Source organism: Penicillium verrucosum (genome assembly GCF_028828655.1).
Source record: "Penicillium verrucosum strain IBT 35672 chromosome Unknown utg000004l_segment0_segment0, whole genome shotgun sequence".
Classification (NCBI taxonomy): Eukaryota; Fungi; Ascomycota; class Eurotiomycetes; order Eurotiales; family Aspergillaceae; genus Penicillium; species Penicillium verrucosum.
The window spans coordinates 2,100,351-2,126,845 of NW_026643213.1; the positions used below are offsets into that span (position 1 = coordinate 2,100,351).

At 34.0% G+C, this 26,495-nt stretch overlaps 3 protein-coding genes across 3 annotated transcripts; 1 reads left to right on the forward strand and 2 right to left on the reverse strand.

The window, feature by feature from the left end:
- Window positions 1-17,837: 17,837 nt before the first annotated feature.
- On the forward strand, window positions 17,838-18,816 carry N7516_010184 (uncharacterized protein; the record flags this gene model as incomplete). Its single annotated transcript, XM_057222903.1, has 3 exons — window positions 17,838-17,897; window positions 17,966-18,058; window positions 18,118-18,816. The coding sequence occupies 3 exons, from the start codon at window positions 17,838-17,840 to the stop codon at window positions 18,814-18,816; spliced, it is 852 nt and encodes a 283-aa protein (XP_057070124.1).
- A 74-nt stretch (window positions 18,817-18,890) lies between these two features.
- Window positions 18,891-19,648, reverse strand: N7516_010185 (uncharacterized protein; the record flags this gene model as incomplete). Its single annotated transcript, XM_057222904.1, has 3 exons — window positions 18,891-19,012; window positions 19,073-19,161; window positions 19,218-19,648. The coding sequence occupies 3 exons, from the start codon at window positions 19,646-19,648 to the stop codon at window positions 18,891-18,893; spliced, it is 642 nt and encodes a 213-aa protein (XP_057070125.1).
- Window positions 19,649-25,035: 5,387 nt separating this feature from the next.
- N7516_010186 (uncharacterized protein) lies at window positions 25,036-25,806 on the reverse strand (the record flags this gene model as incomplete). The annotated part of the gene is made up of 1 exon (XM_057222905.1): window positions 25,036-25,806. One exon carries the CDS (start codon window positions 25,804-25,806, stop codon window positions 25,036-25,038), a length of 771 nt encoding a protein of 256 aa, XP_057070126.1.
- Between the last annotated feature and the right edge of the window lie 689 nt (window positions 25,807-26,495).

Consider the following 26,495-nt stretch of genomic DNA (forward strand, 5'->3'; position numbering starts at 1 on the left):
CTTACTTAGTCGATTAATAACTATAAAGATAGTATCGTAATTATAATAATCCTTTAAGAATAAGCGGAAATCTATCGAAATATACTACTAAGGTCTCTTAGGAATAGGTAAGAAATATAATAATCTAGATATATAGTCTCGCTAGGCCTTTATTTATTTATAAACTAAGTAGTTTTTTATATATTATTTTACGTTATTAGCCTATCCTAGCTAATAATATCTTAATAAGATAAGCTTCTTTAGTTTCTCGATTCTAGGATATATAGTTAATAGTTATCGATATATATCGTTAAGAAGTCTTATACGTAAATCTCCTTTATCCGGGACCTTAAGTCGTCCTTCGAATAAAAGTAAATCTTTTTCGATTATCTACTTTTAGTTACTACCTTCTCTAGCGATTCGCCGGAAATCCTTTAGCTTATTACTTTCTTAGTTAATTTATTTAATCTACTCGGTAATATCTATTATAGACTCTATATCGATTAGGTTTAAACTAATTAGATAAATACCTTCTTCTAAATAACTTCTCGGTAGGAGTATTATCTATCTATTATTATCGGTATAGGGCGAGTCTTTTCGCGATAAGATATTAGCTACGATATTCTTCTTTTTAGGATAGTACTTAATTATAAAGTAGAACTAAGATAAGAACTCGCTCTATCTCGCTTATCGTTAGTTTATCTATCTTATTATTATAAAGTATTTAAGGGACTAATAATCTATTAAGATCTCGAAACGATCTTTTTATACTAAACCTTTAAGTTTAGGTTACTATTTTTATAATATACGAATAATTACTAATAGTTCTTTATCCTATATCTTATAATTTAACTTTACGGGCTATATACTCTTTAAGAAGAAAGCTACTAGATACTAGAAGTTATTATTTTTATAATATTAGGAAAGAATTACTCTAAGTACTCTATCGAAAATATTAGTCTCGATCTTTATTTATCGAGCTAGGTTATAATAATAGAAGACTAATATAGTTATTAATTTTTTCTTTAGTAACGCGAAAGCTACTTTATATTATTCTATCTATTTATAAGAAACGTCTTACTAGATAAGTCGATATAAAGATTTAGAGATAATACTATATTCTTAAATAAATCGTTAGTAAAAATTATAAAATCCTAAGAACGACTAAACCTCTTTTATAATTATTAATACTTACTATAACTAAATAATACTAATTTTTCTTAGATTAACTATAATACTATCTATACTTATAATAAAACTAAGGAACTTTATCTTTTATACTAAGAATTTATACTTTAGTAATACTACCTAAAGACCTACTTTCTATAGACGTTAAAGTACCTCTCTTACTTACTATTAGTACTCTTCGAGAGTCTTACTATAAATTAAGATATTATCTATAAAGACTATAATATACTCGTCTAGGTATTCCTATAGTACGTTATTTATATATTATTAGAATATAGCGGGTCTATTTATTAATCTAAATAATATAACCTTATACTTAAATAATCTATACTACGTATAGAAGGTAGTAAGCTCTTCTACTCTCGGTATTAGGCGAATTCGGTAGAAATCTTACTAGATATTAAGCTTTATAAAAAACTTTACTTTACTAGTTTATTATAGGACTTCGTCGATTAATAGTAATAGGTAGTAATCTTTTTTTATAATAGTATTTAATCTTTAGAAGTTAACGTAGAAACGAAGACTACCTCTAGGTTTCTTTATTATTAAAATTAGAGAAGTATATAGTACTAAACTTAGAATAATAAATCCTTTCTTAAGATTTTTTATAATATACTCTCTCGCTTTCTTTAGCTTATAAAGAGATAGCTTATAAAGAAGATAATATCTAGATTATACTTCGGCTTTAAGTATAATATTATAAGATTATACTGTTTTAGGTGTAAGGCCTGTCAACCGGGTAAGATACGTTGGCTTGGGAGGAGGAACAAAGGTGTATTGGGCTATATGTGCCAAGACTAATTCTTGCTAGAATTCAGGGGTCCCGGGGGGACCTAAGATTAAAAGGAAATATACGTGCTAAGGCTCGGCACTGATCAGGTAACGAACCCCGTACGATTTATATACGTATTAAAACTTCTATAAATATATATATCGCCTAAGTTCCTATTTTACCTTTAAAAGGACCTTTATCCTTTATAATTATTCCCCCTTCTCCTACGAGGATATCTATATCCGAAAATAGATTATAGCTATAAAGTATCGGGGAGATATCGGTAGTACTCTATAATAAAGGAGCTATAATTAGAATAGTTCCGAATCTTTATCTAATTTTATTATATCTTTATAGTATTAGGGCTATATAACTATAGATATATTTATAGTAGAGAACCCTAATTTCCTAACTATCCTCGATATTTAGTATCGATTTTATTATACCCGTTATTCGTAGAAATCGAATCTATTTAAAAAATATATAATATATAAGCTATCTTCGCTCGATAATTATTCGTTTTACCCTCGGAATAAGCGCGGTTCCGTTTTCTATTTAGTATTTCTTATATAAGACTAACTCTAAAAAATACTAGTAATATAATTAATAGAAATCGATATATAAACCTTTATTAGAGGGAATATAAGGAGATCGCGTCGAATTAATCGCGATTCTAGAGTAGATAGCCTAGTACTAGTTACCTATAAATAGATATTATACGTAAGATATAGTATATCTCTAGGAGATAGGTAAGGGGGTTATTAATTTAGCTAAAGACTTCGATACTACCTATAAAGCGTATAAGTCCGATTATAGGTTTTCGGATAAAGACCGGAAGGATTCTATAAAGACTAAGATAGGTTCTCAGAAATTATATATCCTAGTAGTAATTTACTAACAACCTATTTTAATATCGTAGCTATCTCGCTAGTCGCTATATAATATACCTAAACCCTATCCTACGTCCTCTTATTCTTTTAATAGAAGAGTAGTAGAAACGGTTCTATACCGAAGTAGGGTAGCGTCTTTAGATAGGAGATAATAGTTTTATCGTTTAGACCTAAAGTAAGTATAATCTTTTAGTAGTAATCTAAAATATATATATTAGATACTTCGATCCTATAGTACTAGGTATTATTCTAAGAGATTTAATAGAGGATCTAGCGGATTCTTTTCCTATTCCGCTTTTCGAATTATAGACGGGAAGGTTATATATTAATATTATTATAGATTTTAGCTCTTAGCTTTTAATAGGTAGTAGATAGAAATAGAAGATATAACTTATATTTCTAGATTTAATCTATAGTTTCCTATTTTATATAGAATCCGATCTAGACCCCGTCGCGTTAATAACCTTTAATTTATTTTCTTTTTATAACTCTCTATCTTCTTATTCTTTTAGATTTATATTTTACTACTTCTTTATTATTATTTTATAGGTTAATCGTAACTATACCTCTTATCTATTATTTACTATATAAACTACGCTCTCTAATTTTACGCTAATATACCTAGTATATAATATACCTACGCGTTTTTATACGCGAGTAAATAGATACTAATTCGGTATTTCTTCGACCTTTTATTATCCGCTACTTCGCTAAGACGTATAATAAGAAGAATTATTAATACTATAATAGGTTATATAAGCCTTACGAGATAGTAAGTATTCTAGACTACTCTAGTAAGGATTCGGTACTAAATCGTACTAACCTCGCTTAGGTCTCTAAAGATATTAAAGAGAACCGCTATAAACTTTCGGCGTACTTATTATAGGTTCGGGACTTTTAGATAAACTCTAATAATAGCTTTAGCGAAGACGCTAAGCTTAATATTAACAACTAGGATACTATAATTATATTATAGCTGCCTTATAAGCTAGTTATTAGCGTTATAGCGTACGTTTAGTATCTTATCGCGAGCTTCGATAGTTTTATAAAATCTTACTATCGTACCTACTCTCTTCCTAGTATTTATATATCTTAAATAAAGTATTTTCCTTTATATCTTTAGGATTTTATTTTAATCTATTTCTAGACTACTAGAGACGCTTATTCCTAGTAGATATCCGACTATAGTTTATTAATAATTCTTTTATTACCCGTTCCTACTACCGCTATTAAGTACGAGAAACTTATAAATAAGGCTAATTACTATCCTCGTCTATATATAGCCGAGGAGTCGGCGTATAGCTAGTATACTAGGGTAGTCGCCTTCCGGGAGGATATATAAGAATTAATCTAGGCTACTTAGGATAATTCCTAGGTATCTAATATTATAGGATAATTCCTAGAGGCGTACCTAGCTACGTTCCCTTTAGACCCGCGAGTATAGCGGGCTAGTTCCGGTTCTAATTCGGCGGTTATAGCTATCCTTAGATTTTCTTCTTTTCTAGAGTTTTTTAATATTTTAATATGATTTTTAGCGTATTTATTATTACGCTTTCGGGTACCTATTAATTATATTCTAATAGCTAGCCGTATTACTTTACTAGGTAGTATAGTTTATCTTTAAATTAATAGTAATCCTTAACCTCTTCGACCTCTTATTTATTATTATCCGTTAGTTCTAGTAATAGCAATTATTCTAATTCGCCCTCTCGTTAGTACTATAGCTAAAGTAGGGAGATAGGGAAAATATTATAGATTACTATATATTAGCTAGGGAGTAGAAGGCGATACGCTTATTTTCTAATATATTTAAGGATTCTAAAAGATCCGATCTATCGAGGTAATAGCTTCTTTATAGTACCTTCTTTTAATCATAGGTTTTTTATTAATAGGGCTACTAGGTTATTCTTCTTAAATATTATTTCTTTATAACGCTTATTATAATAAAATACCTATATTTCGGTTACTATTCTCTATACTTTCTATAGCTTTTCGCGAAGCTTTATAAGCTTTTAAATTCTTACTAAAGCTACCGGTATCTCCCTCTTAACGCTACCGTCCTTAGCGCGTATTTAGAAGTTTAGATTAAACCCTAATAGGGCTTAGAAAGGCGATATTCTAGTTATTATATTAATAGTATTATTATAGGCGAATTCCGCGGTACGTAGAAGTATAGGCTATATCTTCTATTACTCGTTAATAAAATACTAAAGGTAGTATTCGAGCGTTTAGTTTATTCTCTCTATTTAACTATCGGTCTAGGGGTAAAACGCTATCGAATATCTTAGTTTTACCTAGGATATATAATATAATTTTAACTAAAACCTATTTATAAAAACTAATCCCTAATCGGATATAATACTATTTAGTAGTCCGAATTATAGTTTAATACTTTAATAAAATAGCTCGGCTAATTCCGAAGCGTCTATTATAGTCGAAATTAGGAAGAAAAGGCACTATTTTAAAAAATAGTTTATAACTACTAAAATTATATTAACTATCCTTCCTTTCTAGATCGATTAAGGTAAGCCTATAATAAAGTCTATTAATAATTCGGTAAAAGGCTAGAAGGGAATTAGTAGTAATTTAAGCTTACCGAAAGGACGATATCTTAATATTTAAGCGGTTTAATATACTATATAAGATTTTACGTATTTTTTTATATCTTCTTATAGGTTAATCTAATAGAAATCTCTTCTAAGAAGTTCCTCGGTCCTTACTTTCCTAAAATAGCCTATAGTAAGATCGTTATAATATATTATTATTAATTTTTAATAGATACCCTCCTTCTTTAGTATATATAGACGTCCTCGGTACCTAAGGTAACCTAAGGCGTTAACTAATTAGCTTTTACTACTAGGTTTCTAGGCCGATATATTACTCTTCCGGCGGATTATTTCTAGATTATCTAACTAGAGTTTTCCTACCTATTCGAGAGTATCTATAATAGTAGCTATACTTATAGACTAGATTACTATAATATCCTTTAGATTAAATAGAATATCTAATTCGTTATATAGCTCTCTCTATTTAGACTATAGGTCTATATTAGTATCGATATATTTTACTATTAATCCGATCGAGTTATATCCTTAGGATTTATACTCTTAATCTACGTCTAGATCTTAGGTCTCTATAATACTTTAGATCGTTAGGGCCTCTAGCCCTTTAGTCTCTCTTAGAGCTAGGGTCTTTTTATTTATAATTCGGTTTTAAATCGGACTAATTAATTCTTTCTCTATAATTATTTATTCGGAATTTAGAATTCTAGAAAGCCTATCTATAGGGTTTATTTTTTTAGGCCTATACTTTATAATAAAGTTAAAAGGCGTTAAGAATATATACTAGCGTACCTATCGGCCGTTAAGCTTTTATTAGGTTATAAACGTACGTAAATTAGTATAGTCTAATAATACTTTAATAGGATACTTACTACTATCTAGATAGTACCGCTAGTATTAAAAAGAGTAAACAATAGCGAAAAGCTCTTAATCCGGGGTAATATAATTAAGTTTTAGGCCCGAAAATTTCTTTAACTAGAAGGCTACTAGATACTACCGACCCTCCGAATCTAGCTATAAGAGTATATCTCTTATACCTTAATTTAAAATATCCGTTTCTAATATAATATACTTCTCTAGATTAAAATAATATAATAGGGATACTAACTAGAAAGTAAGTTTTAACTACCGAAACGCCTACGATTCGGTCGTATTTAATTATACTTACCCCGGCTTTTTATTATTCTTACTTTTTTTTATTATAGATATAAGGGGTAGGGATAATTAAGAATACCTCTTTATAAAGCGGCGGTAGAAATTATAAAATCCTAGGAAGACCTAGATATTATAATAGCTCTTTAGTTCTTCCTATTTCTAGATTATACGGACGCGGTTTTAATCTATTTTTACCCCTAATCTATCTATAATAAACCCTAAGAACTCGATCTCTCTCTAATAGAAAGTATATTTTAATAGTTTTATATAGAGTTCCGCTCTCTATAGCCTTTTAAAGACTTATCGAAGGGCCTTTATATAGGATTCTTAATCCTTTATAAATACTAGGATATCGTCTAGATAAGCTATATATACTATATTAACTAGCCCTACTAGCGCGGTATAGATATAGCTTTAGAAGGTAGCGGGTATATTAGATAACCTAAATAATATAACTATATATTTAAAATAGCTATATCTTATTTAGAAAGCCGTCTTCTATTCGTTACCTTCCCGGAGTCGAATCTAGTAGTAGGTATCCTTAATATCGATCTTACTAAAAAATTAGACTTCTAAAAGGCGGTTAAGAATCTCCGAAATAAGGGGTAAAAGGTACTAGTTCTTAACCGATATATAGTTTAGCCCTCTATAGTCTATATATAGCTATAGGCCTCCGTCTTTCTTTAGGATAAAAAGGATAGGGGCGCCTATAAGGCTCTTTAATAGGCGAATTCTCCTCTTTTTAATATTATCGACTAGGTAGGCCTATAACTCCTTAAGTTCGGTTCTAGATAGTAGGTAAATCGGCCTATAAGGGGGGTTTTCCCTTCTTTAAGTTTGATTATATAATCGGATATTTTAGTCCTTAGTAGGGTACCCGCTTTTTTATAATTAAATATATTAAGGAACTCTTCTAATTCGAGAGGTATTTGTACCCGATCTATATCTAATACGGCGGCGTCTTTATCTAGTAATTAGACCTCTTTTAGTATCTTAACTAATATATAGATAATAGCGGTATTTCTTAATTATTTTATAAATTTATAGGGGTTTTAGAGTTCGAAACTCTTTATTCCGAATTACTATTTATTTATATTAGGACGTAGAATTATATTAAATTTATTTATAAATATCCTAGATAGAAGTACTAGACTTCCTTCTAGTCTAGGATCTCTCTCGATCCCGATATAAAATCGATTTACTATCTTTTTAGTCCCTCTAGAGTCTCTAATTACGAAAGGTATCTAGTATATATTATAAGTATAGAGTCGTTCTAGGGCTACGCCCTTTAGTAATAGAGATATAAAGGGTATAGTACGTAATTTATTTTCTTTAGCGAACTCTCTACTAATTATATTATATTCTATACTAGTATCTAGATCCGCGTACGTTTTAATACTATTATATATAGTAATCGGTATATAAAGGCGTACTATAGTCCTAATAAGTAGGTATTAAACTAGTATATCGGGATCTACTCTAGCTCTTCGACTTTTCCTAATTATCTAGAGTCCCGAGTTTTTAATACTTAGATAATAGATTAAACTAAGGCTTTCTAGGGGCAATCCTAAGCTTAGTAGTTTTTATCTCTATAGATAAAATAAGCGCTTTCCGGTATCTTTTCGGTACCGTTTCTCTTTTTAGGCTATATATTATTTATAGAGCTTTATAAATTATCTCGATTATTTAATTTACGTCCCCGGCCCCGGCCTTAGATTCTAAAATCCTTAGGTTACCCTTTACCCCGAGGTTATCCTCTACCCTAGGAAGTCGAGATTTTAACGTAGGAGTGATTTAATATCGAATTAGTATAGTTTTCCCGTCTTTTCTTATCTTAGTAATAATAGTTTAAGGAGTCCTTCCTTAGCCTCTAATATATAAAATAGATATAATAAAGTATAGATACTAGCTTTAATATTTCGTCCCGGTTTATAGATAAGATATTATTATTAGTAGTAATTATAATATCTTAGAGAGGTTTCTATAGTTTTATAAATAGGGTCTAGGCTCTTTATTCCTTATTCTAGTTTAGGAGGTAATTCTCTAGCGATTCGAGGTAGTTTTCGAAATTATAAGGGTCCTAGTAAGGTTTTATTATAGCCTCTTAGAACTAGACGAGGATATCGGTAATAATATTATAGGAGTTTCTTAGAAGTATCTTTATTTATTCTCTAAATACGTCCTAATCCGATACCTCTTTAGGATATTTCTATTTATAAGATATCTATTTTCCTTTATAGGAGGTATATAGATAATTTATAACGGCGAGGATTTTTTAGGTTCTTAAGATATATTTTTTCGGAGTCCTCTTAAAGAGCGCTTCGAGGTTATTTAGCTAGTCCTTTCTTTATTTTATATCGAAATCTAGTTTAAATCGGCTAATATCCCTTTTAATCTCTTTTTTTTAAGAGGATTCGCTTTTTATAGATAAATCGCGGTAGTTCTAAGACCTTCTTATTATTTAACCGAAATCCCGAAGTTTCTCTTTATTTTCCGCGACCGCTTTTTAAGCCGCGAGAATACGTTCTTATAATATTACTCTAGCTTTATATTCTATAATCTTCTCTTCTAGGCTTCGAAGGGTTTTATCGGCGATATAAGAGCTTTCTGCCGCTATCTCGGTAGTTTTTTTAGATAGGTCCTAAGTTAGTATTTTCTCCCGTTCTTCCGTAGATAGAAGCATTCCCGATTCGCTACCGGTTTAGGTAGGATACTCTAACGCCTCGGTATTATTACGCGAGCTACTATAGGTAGTTAGGGGAGCTATTATATCTTAGGCAGTTAAAGAGGAAGAATTAGAATTATAAGATTATACTGTTTTAGGTATAAGGCCTATCAACCGGGTAAGATACGTTAGCTTAGGAGGAGGAACAAAGGTATATTAGGCTATATATACTAAGACTAATTCTTACTAGAATTCAGGGGTCCCGGGGGGACCTAAGATTAAAAGGAAATATGCGTACTAAGGCTCGGCACCGATCAGGTGACGAACCCCGCACGATTCATATACGTGTCAAAACTTCTATGAATATATATGTCGCCTAAGTTCCTGTTTTACCTTTGAAAGGACCTTTATCCTTTACAAATATTATAATTAACTCTAGGTCTATAAGGTAGTAATTTATCTAATCTTTTCTTCGAGAAAACTTCTATAAGATCGTAGTACTCCTTTAGTAGGGTCCGGAGTATCTTACTAATTTTAAGATCCTATATCTAGGCGCTCTTAATATCGATAATATAATCGATCTTATAGAGAGAGATTATAAAGATTTCGGTTTCTTTATTAATCTTATTTCTTATATAAAGTCGATTAAATCTAGCGCCTCCGATCGTATAGATATCGATATTAATAGGAGACTACTCTTTCTTTATCGATATCCGGGCCTTTAGAACTCTTATTTTATCCTTTAAATTTCGAATTATCTTCTATTTTTCTTTAACTTACTAGTATTTATATTAACGCTCTTAAATATATCGAAGTTATAAAGGTAGTTATTAATTCTACTAATCTTATTATCCGAAAAGATAATTATATTATTCTATATTAGCTTAATAGATAAAATCTACCTCTAATAACTTCTTTAAGATTTCGGTTAGAAAGGGAATAGTAATCTTACTTATAATCTTATTAAAGAGACTTCTTTAATCCGGCTAAATTATTCGGTAATATCGATAATCTAGAAGAATATTATACTCGGTAAACTATATCCTCCTAAGGATTATATCGTATTATCTAAGATCTATAATTAGTATTAGGACCTATCGCTATACTCTACTATCTATATAAACTATAAGAATAGCGGCGTATTATATCGGTTTAGCTAGCTTACTATTAAATCTATATACTAGATATTTACGGCTAAGCTTTTATATCTTAATTTTAAATCGCTTACCGAGTAATATAATTATTATTATATTAATAAAGATATATCTATCTACTCTAGTATTATCTAGTACTAAGATAGAAAAAGAGTAGCTATTATATATAAGTTATATATTAAAAACTAAGCTATCTTTAGAACTACTAACTAACTTCTATAAGTCTAGCGTAAATAGTAATACTTTCTTTCTATCTAGAAGGGAGACTTATCCTAGATAAAGGCTTTTTCTAGATTCTTTTTATCGCTTACTTCGAGTTTTACGATTTCCTAAATCCGAGAGGTAGTAATAGTCGTAATAACTATAATAGTAAGCTAGTTTAACTTCTTCTTCGGATAATTATAGATTATATACCCTTACTTCTTATAGTTAAAATAATAACCTTCTTTTATTAAGGTCTCTTTTTCTATATTTAAGAGTCTTCTATTATTAGTACTTTTTTTACGCTTAATATAAGAGGAGTATATTAATATCGTTTTCGGAGTAGTACCCGATCCGCTAGTAATAATAATAGCTAATTATATATAAAAGGTAGTCTTCGCCTTTTATTATAGGCTAATTTTATACGATATATTTTAATAGCTCTAGGTAAATATATTAAACGAGATAGCTTCCTAATCTATAGCCTATATAATTTAAGTTTAGAGTAGGTATAGGAGTTTTAAATAGAGGTCTCGTTTCCGGTTCTTAGCGACTACGGCTACTTCCTCTATAAGCTATATAAATTTAGTAAGAAAATCGGTAAAACTATCTTTTAGTTTTATTATTAACTTATAGTAAGTAGTATATACTTTAGTACGACGATTTAGGTTTATAAAAATAGTCTTTAGGTAAACGATTATATCTTTAGCGTCGATATAGAGGTTACTTAAATTAGAGCTTATATAAGGGGTAATATATAACTAGGCCTTATCTTTATAATAGCTTTATATATAAAGCTTCTAATAGACTAGTAATAGGTAATAATCTATATTAGTTTCGAGTTTCTATCGGATCCCTATTTCCTATATTTCGAATCTTACTTCTTTACTATTATTAAGTATCGGTATATCGGATATCTTAGTTATCTTTCGGATAATATTAGCCTCTATAATTAGTACGCTAACGTTAGCTATATCTAGGTTCTAGACGGAAAGAAGACGGAAAGCTAAGTCTCTACATTTATAGATTATAAGGTCGCGATAAGTAATTACCTCGTCGTATTTAATTATAAGTTTATTAATATTAATTCTTTTATTAAGAAGCTCTATAATCTTATTCTTTAACTTTTAGTTCTCCTACTCTAATCGTCGGTACTAATAAGTAAGTTCCTAGAATCTCTCTTTCGACGGAGTCTTTTATAATTATTCGTATATAAAAGATAATCCTTCTCCTATATTATTATTATTTTTATTATATTTACTAGTATCTACTAGTCTCTTAGTATATAAGGTCTTTAGCGTCGACGTATTAATTATCCGATTATTAATCTCTTTTTTATTAAGTATAATAGTAACTAGCTACTTACTATAGTTTATAGGGTTTCGTCGAGTCTTAACTATTCTAATTAGTTAGATAAGAATTCGGTTCGGTTTAGATAGCTTAGCTATACGATACTAAAGAACGGAAAGTAGGGTAAGCTAGACCGAGATCTACTATAATAGAGATCTATACGGTCGTACTACTTATTAGATTTAATTAGTACTTAGTATTATATTACTAGCTAGTTCTTTAAACAAAAAGAGTATATTTAACGAGAATACTAAATATAGAGAATAAAAGAAAGAGAGAGAGAAAGAATCCCTCTAGTAAGACCTTTATAGGTCTTGTTCTTATCCTATAGGCGGAAACCTCTAGTAGAAAACTCTGACCTCCGGTAGATCCCCCGACCGCCCTTCTGACCTCCGGCAGAAGCATAGACCGCTCCGACCGAGGTCAGAAACTAGGGCTACAGACCGTCTGTCCGTCCAGCCTCCAATGTCACCTATAACAGTCTAAAGGTCTTTCGCGATTTTTATATATATTATAATATTTAATTAGATCTTTTTAGCTTCTTTTACTTTATTTATAAAAGATCTTTTTTATAAGCTTTATCTAATCTTTAAAAATAGCTTATTTTTTATAAGATCTACTAACTCTATCTCTCTTACTTTTTAAATATAATTAGATACTTTAACTTAGTCTATTAATTAGATTTTTTAAATCTATTTTATATTATATTATAAAATTAAATAATATAAATTATATTATCTATTACGTTTATCTCTTATTAAGATTCTAAGATATAAATATTATAAAATCCTTTAGATTCTTATAATCTAATAATATAAGGATATTTATAATATCTTTTAAATAATATTTTTATATTTTAAATATTTTTATAATAATAAGTAACTTATTATTATAGATTTTATAATATATTTTTAGCTTATTAAGTTTTTTTAAATAAAATATAAAGAGATATTATTAATTATCTTTTTTAAATTATAAGATAATTATTATTAATATAAAATCTAATATATTTATTTTTATTAATAATCTTTTATTTAGTTAAAAATAGATTAGAAGAGATATCTTTATAAAATAACTTTTTAGAATAGCGAATACTTCTTTTATTTTTTTTATAAAAATAAAATCTTATATCTTCTTATTTATATCTTTTTTATAAATATCTAATCTTTTTACTAATATATTAAAAGATTTATAGATCTTTAAAAAAAATATTATAAATCTTCTATAAAAGTTTATATATCCTAAGAATATCTAGATATTATAGATATTTTTAGGCTTTAATTAATTTATAATAATTATTATCTTTTTTTAATTTATTTATATATCTTTTAATATAATAATAAAGCTAAAGAATTTTATTCTTATAATATAGAATATATATTTTAATCTTTTTATATAGAGCTTATATTTATAGAGTCTTATAAAAATCTTTTAAATATATTTTATATAATCTTTTATATTAAATAAGAATATTAGAATATTATTTAAATAAATAATTATAAAGATATTTATAAAGTCTATAAAGACTTTATTAATATATTATTAGAAGATTATTAATATATTAAAAAATCTAAATAATATAATCTTATATTTAAAAAGCTTATATTTTATATAAAATATTATCTTCTATTTATCTCTTATTTTTATATATAAGTAGTAGTATATATTTAAAAGATCGAACTAGCTATAAATCTTAGCTTTTATAAAACGATTTAATAACTTTCCTATTAATAATAATAGATATCGATTCTTAATAATAATCTTATTTAGTCTTTTATAATTAATATATAATCTTAATCTTTTATTCTTTTTAGATATAAAAAGTATTAGCGTTTTTATAAAACTTTATAAAGATTAGATCTATCTCTTATTTATAGCTTTTTTAATATATTTCTTTAATATCTAAAGTTATTCTTTAGATAATAGATATATAGGTTTCTATAAAGATTATATATCTCTCTTAAGATTAATTATATAATCTATTTTTAAATATAATATTAAGATCCCTATTTTTATAAGATTAAATATATTTATAAAATCTATATATTCTTTTAATAAGGCTTCTTCTTATATTACTTCTAGTCTTATAGATCTTACTAGATCTATCTATAGATATACTAAAATATATTTTATATTTTATAATAGATCTTATGTATAATCCTTTACTATAATTCTTTTAAAATTATCATTATTTTATATACTATAATACTACTATAAAGCTTCTTTTTAATCTATTTATAAATTTTTATAAATTAATTAGTCGAATTTTAAGATTAAGTTATATTCTTATATTTCTTTTCCGGTTTTTTATATATAGATTATAAGATTTCCTTTATATCTTATATTTTTATAAAGGATTATTTATCTTTTTTATCTTATTTTTTTAAGATAGATTAACTTAATTTTAAAGTCTTTTTCTATAAATTTAGATTTAATTTAATAGTTTATAAGTAATCTAAGAGATTAATATATAAATAATTTAGATTTATTTTAATTTATTTATAATCTTTTACTTTAATATTATTAATTATATTTATACTTAGATATATTTTATATATATTCTCTAATAATAGGATATATAGGTTTTTTACTATCTAATCGATATATAATAAATATACTATAATTAATTAGCCTAGTCTCTATTAATAATATATTTATTATTCCTCTATTTTTTAATAAATAATCTAAGGGTTATCTATTATATATTATAGGAACTAGATAAACTTTATATAGATTTTTAGTATTTTAGATTTAATAATATAGGATTCCTATATTATTATTATATTATTATTAAAGATCTCGACCTCTTTATCTATTTTTATAGTATTATCTTTAAAATAATATAGATATTAGCTAAAGTAATTATTTAGGCGCGTTTATTATATCTTATATTCTTAGAGTATTTTTCTAGAGTATTTTATAATATTTATTAGATATAAAGAATATCTTATATTTAATATATAATATATTAAAAAGACTCTAAAGCTTATTTTATTATCTTTTTTCTTATTATTATTAAGATTTATATTTACTAACGATATTATTCTTATTAAAGAAATATTTAGCTTAGCTTTTATATTTAATTTCGTTATATATTTTTTTATCTATACTTATATCTCTAGATACTCTTTAAGTTTTATAAATTATTATATATAGATCTTTACTATCTTTAAACCCTTAATTTTTTTATTATCTTTAATAGTTATAATAGAAATTAGTTCTTCTATAAGAGGCTTAGTCGGATTTATAGAATCTAATTATTCTTCTTTATATTTATCTTTAGAGATACCGAGATTTATATCGAAGTTATCTTCTATAATTACTTCTAGCGTCTCCTTACTTTATTCTATAATTATATAGGTTTAGCGTATAGGTACTATATTTTATTAGTAGTAGTCCGATTAAAAATAAGATAGTTTAGAATATAAAGACCTACTATAAAAGATCTTATAAAAAGTATAATTAGAGTACTAAGGGTATATATAATATAAAATACTATTATAAAGTAATTATAACTAGTACTACGTATATATTTAAACTAAACTATAAACCTTTATCTATAGTTCTAAATCTACTAGTTATATAATATACGTAGCCTAAGCGAGATTATATATATTAGACCTATATATCTCGTAGGCTATTAATATATCTACGTAGGTCCCCGAAGACCTCCGAAGGTCTATCTTAAAGGTACTATCTCGGGTCTAGGCGGGTTCTATACCTTACTTTATATAGTATAAGACGTAACATCTAGTTCGTATTCTTTTTATAAAGAATTTATACGATAGGTATTACCAGCTAGTTCTTTAAACAAAAAGAGTGTATTTAACGAGAATATTAAGTATAGGAGGGAAAAAAGAAAGGAAGAAAGAAATCTATAGATAGGACTATTAATATCGTTATAGGGTATAGGTCCTATAAATACTAGAGGAATACAAACATCGAACCTAGGCGGAATCCTCTGCCAGAAATCTCTATAGGCGGAGTCAACCGACAGAATCTCTTTCTGACCGAGGTCAGACATTCTAGCTAGAAAGTCCAGTAGGCGGAGTCAACCGGTAGAATTCCTCTCTCAGATCGTCACAATAGGAACGCCTATACTTATCGTTATTCTAGTATATAATAAAACTTATAGAGAGCGAGGTTACTAGTATAGGTAAGGCGTACTATAGTATAATTTAGTCTAGGACTATCCGCGGTAGTTACTCTATAAATAATCCTAAAGAGGGCCGTAGAGTTAGGAGCTTTAATTATAGGATTATAAGTCGTACGAATAAGAGTACTAAGAGGGGCAGCTATAGTAAGAGATAGATATAGGAATAATATAAACAATTAAAGAGAGGAAGTATTTTAATATATAATATAATAAGTATAGGCCTAACTCCGCTTAGTAGAGTATAGTACTTATTTAGATCGAATAGTATTTATAGATATTTATTTATTTATTAATAGCGTATTTATACTTTTATTAATCTTCGTACGAAGTATTAAGATATTTATCTATTTATTAATAAAAGTTATTTCTAATATTACTACCTAAAATAGTAATACTACCTAATTAGGTAATACTATCTACTAACTAACTCTCTCTTTCTCTCTCTCTCTTTCTCTCTCTCTTTTTCTCTTTCTCTTTCTCCCTCTATAATAATACTCTCTATCGCTTTAGACCCCTCTACTAATATATCCTCTTTATACGATAAAGATAATCTCTTTATATCCTTCTTTATATTTCTAGTAAGATCTATTATCTAATCTAAATATCTATTAATATAAGATCTTATATAATAATAAGTCTAGCCTTCCTTCCTCTCGCCGCTCTAACCCCTAACCGCCTAATAGCTTTACTCGGTCACGAGCTTATATACGAAGTTAATATTATATTTACTAGGCTTTAGGGCTTAATTAATAGTAGTATCGATCTTACTAATAGATAGAATACTATATTCTAATAGCTAATTAAATACTATAAAGGGTATATCTAGACTAAAGCTAAATATAGATAGCCTATAATCTTATAACTAAGTACTAGAGATTAAAATCTTATATAGTATATTAGTTCCTAAGATAGTATCTTATAGTCTCTATTTCTAGTCGTAAGCCCCCTTTTTACCCGTTTTATATATAGCGATAAAGACTATACCTTACTTATCTTAACTAGCCGTAATATCTCTTTTATAACTAGTTATATTAGAGGTTTATAAATTATAAGTATACGCCTATTATACGTAAATACCTTACTAATTTAATCTTATAGATAGGAACTTATTACTAAGTATAATAAATATTCTAATAAACGCCGTTATACTAGGAGCCTATACCTATTCCTATTATATTCCTATATACTAGGGTATTTCGGTAGAGTATATAAGAACTATAAGTTCTAAGATTATAGATCTCGATACTCCGTATAAGATAATAATAGTACCCGAAATAGAATACGAAGGGTAGCCGCTACGCTAGTTAAGATAACGCCTCTATAAGATTAGTTAGCTATTAGAACTAAGTCCTATCCTATTAAGATCGATAATAATAGCCCTAAGGTTATCGAACTTAACTAAGTAGGTTTCCTCTTTTTTTCCCCTAATATAATAGCCTCCCTAGTCGTACGGGGCCTATATACGACACCTAAACAAAGCTTATACCTTTACGCGGTATTTAGGATAAGTAACCTTTAGGTAAAACTAAGCAAGCCGAATAAAGTTGATAGAAATGGATCTATAATATTATTATACTATGTAATTTTCTAGTATTGTATTGTTCCATTAGCGCCAATTACTGATTTTCTGCATGGCAGAAAGCCCGTTGTCAAAAATGGTCCAAATAGTCTGCCGTAGTGGTATATAACCCAGCCATGCCCCACCCTCATCCCCCCAACTACCGCGACGTCATTCACTCCCACCGCTACCGCCAAGAACAACAACGATGAGAGAAGGCCTCGACCTCCCCGAATTCGGGTACCTCCCATTCGACCATTTCGTCGTAGTAAGCGCCCCCGTTCCTCTAAACACATCCGCGAGAGCAAGTCCATGCTAAGCTCTCTATTTGCCCAGGCAAACTGGGACACGAGATCCCCGCTCTCCAAAAACGAGCAAAAAAGAATCCTTGTTGAGAAATGGATCGCGCTAGGAAAATATGGGCGAAACGTATCTATCTCCCCACCAGCCCATTCTCAATGATCACCACCCACTGACCAAACTCCCAGGACTGGGCCCTCGCCATGTTCGATGACCCAATCATCGATCATGTTCCAGAGCGGTTGCCGCAAGACCTCCTCTCAGAGGAAGACCGTGCAATCAGCAGCCTGCTCTCGACAGTCCTATGGATCCGGACCTGGTTCGGCGATCCTACAGATAAAACAAGCCAAGAAGCCGCAGACACGGCGTATGCCCGACTCCGGAAGGAAGTCCTACAGCAGGGCCGCGAGAATAACCACGTTTTCTGCATCCCCGAGGAGTTCGTCTTCGAGGATCGGGAGGAACTAACAGCAGATGCCCAGCGGGACCAGGATGTGATTGACGGCGTTGCGACAGGCCGTCCGGGTTCCGTACCGGGTTATCTACTTGCGGCGCTGATGCACTGCCCTGAGCTGTTTGAGGGGATGTCGGATGGCGACTGGCGGCATTTTGAGGGGGAGGAGCGGGCTGAGGAGCTGGCGGAGAGTGATCGGACACAGAAGGCGCTGGTTCTTGTTGCAGATCGGAAGGCCTGTGAGGAGGGTTGGGTGCTGGCCCTGGCGGTGAATCACCGGGGGGAGATCCTTCCGGTTAGGGTGCGTGAGCGGGCCACGGAGGCGGCGCAGATTGCGGTGAATTGGTTTGAGGGCGAGCCTTTGTCGGAGATTGTGGATGATGAGGATGAAGACGTGGAGTTTTACCTGGGGGAAGGGAATGGGTGGGAGTAGCCATGAGTAGTAAATTTATAGAAGATCATATATCAACCTGCTCTATTGTACATAAGCAACAGAAATCTGGCCACCTAGTGATGATGGGCGCGGTGTCTTCGGTGCTTCCCGATACTCCGAGGCGTCAGAGTTGGCTCTGCATCGTCAAATGGAACAAATATTTCATGCACGGGTTCATCCTCCGCAATCTCGATGCCTGCGTGGACGGCTTGTTAGCAGCATGGACAGAAAGGGGGCTCCTTCAGGGATGACTCACGCTTGATATTGAATATATCCTCTTGGGTCGGCTTCTCGCCTCGCTTGATCTTGGCCTGGGCGACCGTATTGTCGAATACCACTGTGCACCTGGAGAAGCTGTCAGACAAACAAAAGGATCCAAACAAAGAAACCATAACACTTACTGAACCGTGTTCACATAAAGACCTTCCGCAGAGTGCCAAAACGGGTGATCATGTGTGCCAGTAGTCCGACATAGGGCATTCTTGGTGATGGAGTACTTCGCGTTGCCCAGCGTGTTCACGGCGCCAATGACTTCAGCCATATCGCTCTTGTCGCCGCCATCGGCGAGGTTGTGGTTGAAGACCTCATACCTGGAGCCGGTGACGGTGGTATCGGAATCGGAGTTAAAGAGATGATAAGTGAACTTCTTCTCATGCGCGCGGCCATAATTCCACGCCTTGTCGCGGTTCGCGGTGCTCCCCAAGCCCAAGACGCCGCGCGAGGCCCAGTCGGCCCCCCATGACTTGTCGGCCGTTTTGGTCTCGCCGTTCGTGGCGGTCCAGGTCACCTCCTGCACCATGGTATTGAGGATACCGTTGAACCACCCTTGCATATTTTGCTGCCAGCCCGGCACACACGTCCGACTGTTCTTATTCGGATTCCCGCCTTCTTCCATCGCGTTCCAGGGGAACTCGTCACAGCTGAGCCAGTTGTTATTACCGTTGGTTTTATAAGGTGGGTAATGGGGATAGCTGCGAGAAGATCGCAAAGAATGCGGGTGTCACATTGGCAAACTTCTATGCGTGGAATAAAGGGGTGGGCAATAAGTGCCAGACGCTATGGTTGGGATACTATGTGTGTACCGGGCTGAAATAGAGGCACTTGTGTACGGGGTGGAAGACCGAGTCCCGCAAGCCTGTTCAATCTACTGGATGCTACAGCCAGATATAATCTTCTATGATTCGCATATTAGTAACTTGATAGAATTGCTTCGTTCTACACGACCTAGAATTGGCGCTGGTTTACAGTACACACCAAAATCATGCAAGGTAGTACACAGGTACGAAGTGGTTTAAGTGCCAGGGTTCAAAACTCCTTGAATCGCCCCTATGGTAATCGCTTTCATGTCTGAATGCCTGGAACATCATTGCCGACCAGACCACATTTATAATCCACGTATAATTCATATAGTATATCACCTGAAAGCCCATCTAGAAAGTCATGTAGAAAGTCATCTGAACTATCTAGAAAAATGAAACTGAAAGATTTATTTACACCTGAATAACCTCACTGGCTTTGGCTATACCCATGGAACCTGGGATGCATTAAGCACTTCCTAAAAGGGCAGTTAGGGGGTTTTGGACCCTGGCACCTAAACCGCTTTCTAGTTCGGTATATTTCGCCGACAGCGACGCTCATACAGATCAATTTCGACGGTGGCGGTCTCAGTGCCAAGCACAACCCCGAGCCTGCGCCTGCGCCTGTTTTCGAAGTCGATCCCGGTCGCGGTTGCCTGAGCGTCTAATGCCTCCAGGGCGTGCTTGAAGCTAACCAAATCATTAGTGCTGGCGTGAACATAGGATGAAAGCCTGAAGCCTACGGTTTCCACATCAGTCCCGTGGTCACCAACTCATCACTCATCTTTTTATTTTTCAAGCTCTGTCCAATACCTCTCCGGCACCTAAACTTCATCAAAATATTGATCTGTTTCGTAAAGGTCTATCAGACCGTCATGCACCAGGTCAGAACCCCCTTTCTGGCTAGCCTGGAAGACAGTGAAACCACAGCAGATGCCGATCCATACTTCTCTTTACCTGCCCAAACATGGATCATGACCCAACATCTCGAGGAATCAGCCTTTCTCATGAGCCAGAAGGAAGTTGAGCATCATGGCCCCGTTTCAACCATAGCAAAGTTCCTTTGTTACCGAAAGTACGACGTAACTCAAAAAGAATACATCGTCAGATCCCAACCATTGGCACGGAGAACAGCAACCCCAAAATCGGAGCATATTAAGCTGTTCCGATATATACACCCACGGAGCTAGAGGCATTTCAAAAGCTGAAGTTCATGGCATGTAACGTTACTCCCGCCCTCCTGGACTACAAAGGCTCAACAAGATAACTACGATGCCGTTCCGGGGGGCTTTTCGGTCTGTATTGTATGGGAAAAAGTGCCTGGAGAGTCTCTTTCGGATGAGTATTCCTGGAGCCTAGACCGTGGCCCTCGCTATGCCATTCGTCGAGAGTTTCGCCTAGTCAATAGGTTTGCTGTCACTCTACTTTCAGTGATATTGGAGCTAACTTATCGAGAAGACAGTTTCTGCCATGTGGAATCGAACCGACCCCCGCTACGACAACGAACCTGATCTATGATCAGGTATCTGGGTCAATGTGAGTGATTTTTTTATTCCAACAGTGGTACTATAGTATTTGTGCTAATTTCTGTTGTTCTCTAGCCAACTCTGCGGTTCAGCGCGGCTACATTTCCCTCTCCCCCAAAAACATCCATGGATGGTCTGACACACATTACGTTCTGTACTCCCTGGCAAACCCCTCTCATAAGATGAATTGGACTCTGGACAGCAGTGAGTGGGAGTTCCAATTAGGGTGGCGATGGAGGATAAATTATTCAAGGTTTTGCGCCCCTTTGTTGAGCGATGTTGCTGCCAAACAGCACAAATGAGACATGTTGGTATCTTACCAGTTCGCGAATACTGAAGTAAACAGTTCGGAAAACAGAGAGATATTCGATTACACGAGAACTAATGCTTATAGAATCGTTTATAGAAGCTGACTCCACTAGAGCAGAGGCCAGTTAGCTCGAGCATATCCGTAAATATAACGATGGGTGATTGGGAGAGAAAGAACAATGAAGACCTGCTGTAAGTGATTAGAACGGAGAGACAAAAAAATATATACAACATACAACAGCATGTCTAAGGTGGTGACCACCAAGCGCTCACGGTTCGGGCGTGGGCGGCTCGCCGCTCTATTCAGCGCTCTTTAGGTACGACGGTGCACATGTTCCATGGTACCTAGGTAGCCATATTGGTATATTAGTAACTGCGATTATCGTCATAATTAATAATAAAACCCATAATATAGGGCAAGCTCAAGGCCGTTTGGGAGTTTCTACCTCTTCGGCTGCAAAAATGATGTCCTTCCACGATGTTCTTCCTCCAACTACACGGAGATACAGATATAAGGGGTACCATCAATGTCTTAGAGTTTTGGAATAAGAGTTCGAGAGATTGGAACGTGAAGAAGAAAAGTTAATTCTATGGATGATATGTATGTACCTAACACCACTGTCATGGCTGATACAGTTGGGTACGGGCACGAGCCAGACAGTCATAGAAGTCTATCTAAGAAAGAGTAGTGCGACACTGGGAGGGGCTAAGCGGTCTTGGATTTTGAGAAAGCTCAGAATGCTCTAATGGATGTAACATGATTGACCCTAATCCCCGAAAGCAATGTGTAGACTATAGTGCTGTACTACAATTCTATCTATTTGTGCATATGAGGTCGACTGTACAGTAGGTAGGGAGATAGGTAGACCTCATTTACCTAGACTTATCGCTAAAAATGCGATCCGCTGGCTACCATATCTATATATATGTGTGCGTAACTTATATATAAAGTGTACTACTTGCTGGTCCTTAGAGCCTCGCCGGGGCCTTTCGTGGCCTAAATGCCGTTTGTGTTATCAAGCTGCCTTTTTGGCGTACGAGTTCGAATTCTATAACACGAACCTACAGTATAATACTATTATTCTTCCCACTTCCCCCTAGTGCACAGCTATCAATTTCGCAGGCTACCTACTTCCTTATTTAATCTCCCTAAAACCTTCTATTCTAGGTTCTAATCGCTATGAATCGCTATAGTATTCTATAGAGAGATCACTGTCATGGGAGGCTACTAGAGTTATTAACAATAGGGAAAAGTATAGTATTCCGTTCGTTATGCTACCTTACTATCGCTAAAATATAGTATAGCGCGGACTTTCTTCCCTTAGGCGACTGAAGGTTAAACCATTTAGTGCTATATATATAGATAAACGTGTCTCTATTTTCGTTATCGACTAGGGTCTTTTATATCATCTCGCTTGCAGTATCGACGTAATCACTATAATGAGAGCCGAATTTGAAATGAATAAAACGTAGAAAAGTATTCGTCGCTACGAGGAAGATACTGTAGATAGAAGCCTACGTTAACAACTGCAAAAGAAGAGTAAAGTAATGCCAAAAACCTAATAGTAGATTTACTCTTAGCCTAGGAACTCTCGGTTTGCTCGCTATAATATCACCGCTTCGCTAAGGTACTAAGCTAGTGTTTTATTTGACACTACTAGCTTATATTCTCCTATCTACTCGTCAAAGTGGATATATTTAAATACCCTCTTCGCCTTAATAAAGGCTAAGTATAGGGGTCCTATTATCCAACCGTAGGCGTGCCGATCCATCCTGCAAATTCTACTATCATCTTCAGCGCTAATATTATAAGTTCTAGCAACGCGGGTCGTAGCTTTTAGGCGTTCGACCCGCGGTCGTACCTCTCGGTCTCTATTATCCTATAATAGACAGAGGTTTAAAGCGAATTGAAGAAAAGACATTAGGAAATGCACGGTGACTTCCTCGGGATTACTTCGCCGAGCGTCATGCTCATCCTCGTCAAGGTCGTTAAGGTCAACCTTAAATTCGGATAGAGTGAGGTTTATGGGGGAGGAGGACCCCGGAATGGTAGATATGGAATCAATATAATCGTCTATTTGTGGAGGTCGTCTTTCACGCTGAGGGTATAACCGTGAGTCGGTGACGATTTGAGAGCGGGTTACTCGTGCGAGTTCGACCCAAAAAAACCACTTGGTAGGCGTAGAAGCTCAGAGTCCGTGCTTTTCGGAAAGTCAATTGGGCAATCATGTGTGAGAAGTTTCGTCCAATAATGGTCAACATTCTGCGAACTCCGTCTTTCAGTATTACACGGTGGGCAGTGGTTCTCGTGATCAGTTATAAAAGCCTGGAGAAAGGGCTGTTCTGGGAGAGTGAGCAGTCGAAAACCAAGCAAATGTCGGAGTGACCATCTGCTGGCAGAACGCATCAATTCGTCTTCCCTTAGTATGATAACATCATCCTCAATCATGTCAGTAGACTCGTTAAATAATACTTACGTAGAATATGTGCAACGAAAAGACACTTCATGGGACCTCAGGAGTTCACACGCCTAAAGCCCCACCCGGCAGGGGAAATCAAGTACGTATAGCTACCTACGTAGCGGATTTCCTCTGCCACTTCTTGGCGTTCCCTTTCCGTATTAGTGCTCAGACCTTGCCACTTTTTGCTCACTGAGTACAACTGAGCACGCCCCTGACCGGTCTGATCCGCTCACTGAGTATTACATAAGCGCTCTGATCTGCTCACTGAGTCTGAGCTGAGCCTGAGCGGCCTGAGTAAGCTGCATCAATAAAATGTACAGTCGGTACGGAGTACTCCGTAGCGAAATCAGCTTCCGCCCCAAGCATAGCTTTCTTGTTTTCGGGACCCACTGCCAAGGCGCTAGCGCAATAAATAATTGGACAAACACCAGCGTACATAAAGTTGGCTGCTGAAGGGTATATCTGGGGTTTAACAGTGAAGTTCCAGATGAACAGTTATGACACCTATGCACTGTATAGCCTGAGATAATTTCATGGCTTCGTTAGCTTAGATCCCTTCCTAGATTCTATTTCTAGAGAACCCCACTGTTACTGAGATGAGCACTTTCTAATATACCGATTATAAAGCATGATTGAAATATGTTTCATTCGAGCAAACAATGTCAAATACTAATACTGCTACCAAGCTCCCATTATTCCTGTGCATGGTTGTGACTTAGGTAAAAAAAATTGATTCCTTTATTCCCTCTTCTTCAATGTCCCATATTTGGCGGATACCACCACTTAAATTGACTTCGATATCCCTAACACCTAGTGCACAAATATGCCATGAAACGCTTTGACTCGTTAAGGCCTTCCGGGCTTTGGTCGTATGAATGATGACCGACGGAGTGCTTTGGCCTGTTTTTTCCATACAGGGCCAGCAAGCTCGAGAAACCGGGGGCCAAATTCACTCAGTACACCCTGAATAAAATCATCTTCGGATTTATAAAGGATCGATCGTGGCGACGGGAGGTTCCCAGGCTCCTTGAACGTGAGATATCTCCAAAGGTCTTTCCAATAGGACAGCGATATTATGGCGTTTTCGTGGTGTAAGTCAATGTTTTTGGCAACAAGGTAAAACGAGGATTTGATAGCATGGCACTTAGGGTGTTTGAAAAGTTGAATGTGGGAAAACTGATTGAAGGCGTGGAGTATGCAAACTGTATCCCAGGACTCGACGTGGTGAAGAAGCAGAACTATTGAACCTCCAGGTTTAAGCCGATTCATTGCGAAGACCAATTGTGAGACCGTCAAAAGCGACCGTTCGCATTCGCTGCGGTGCCGCTCCATCAGATGAGCTTTTGCCACCGCGCCACCACAAATCACTATGTCGTACTGGTTTTCAACGTACGGGCTGGATGTTTCAAATCTTTCGGAGTCGGGACGACCGGCAGGAATATGACCATCTGAAATCATTTCTTTCGAGTACATCGTGATATCAGCATATGTAATATGCCGACAAATGTTATCAGCCATAACTTCATGGCCACCGGTTTGGGGAGGAAGCGTAATAGCATCAATAATAGACTCAGGAAGCTCTATTTTGGCCGTCGCGCTAAAGCCACCAGGTGCCATACATAAGTCAAGAATACGCGGATAACTTGATTCCAACTTAAACACTCCCGTCGTAGATGCCAACGCATTTCCTATGTCTAGCGTCATATTGTAGAAACTTTCCTTGACTTCTGGGTCTGGATTAGTCGCGTTTCTTTTTCGATCCTCGAAGAATTTGTCTCCATCTGGGTTCAACTAGCCCTAAGATATTCAGTGTTTGTTTGGCGTTGGGAGGAGCAAATACGGCCTCACTTTCTTCTTTAAACCACACAAATATTGGTAAGTCGGATCCGAAGATATGTACTCCTTCCATAATTGAATAGATTGAGTCATAGAATTGCTATGCTTTGGTATGAGCTTGAATGTAATCGATTCCGAGGAAATCAAGTCAAAAGGTGGGGAGTGGAGAATGAGGGGCAAATACGGGGTTTCTCAAAGTTGAAGTTGTTCTGCCCGTAACACCCGACACGCCATATACGTGGCCAGTACGAAAGTTATTTTTAGAGGCTCAATGCTGCCAAGAACAGTCATCGTGGGCTGAGTAACCTAACCGTAATAGGTATAGTATAGCATATTTTAGAAAAGGTGTTGAAAAAGAATAATAGAGGGTAGACTGGAGGGATTGGTTTTGAACCATCCTGTAGCATATTTTAATGTGTAGTTTTACGGTTTGGTCCCAGAAAAAAAAAACCCCTTTTAGCAGTTATTTT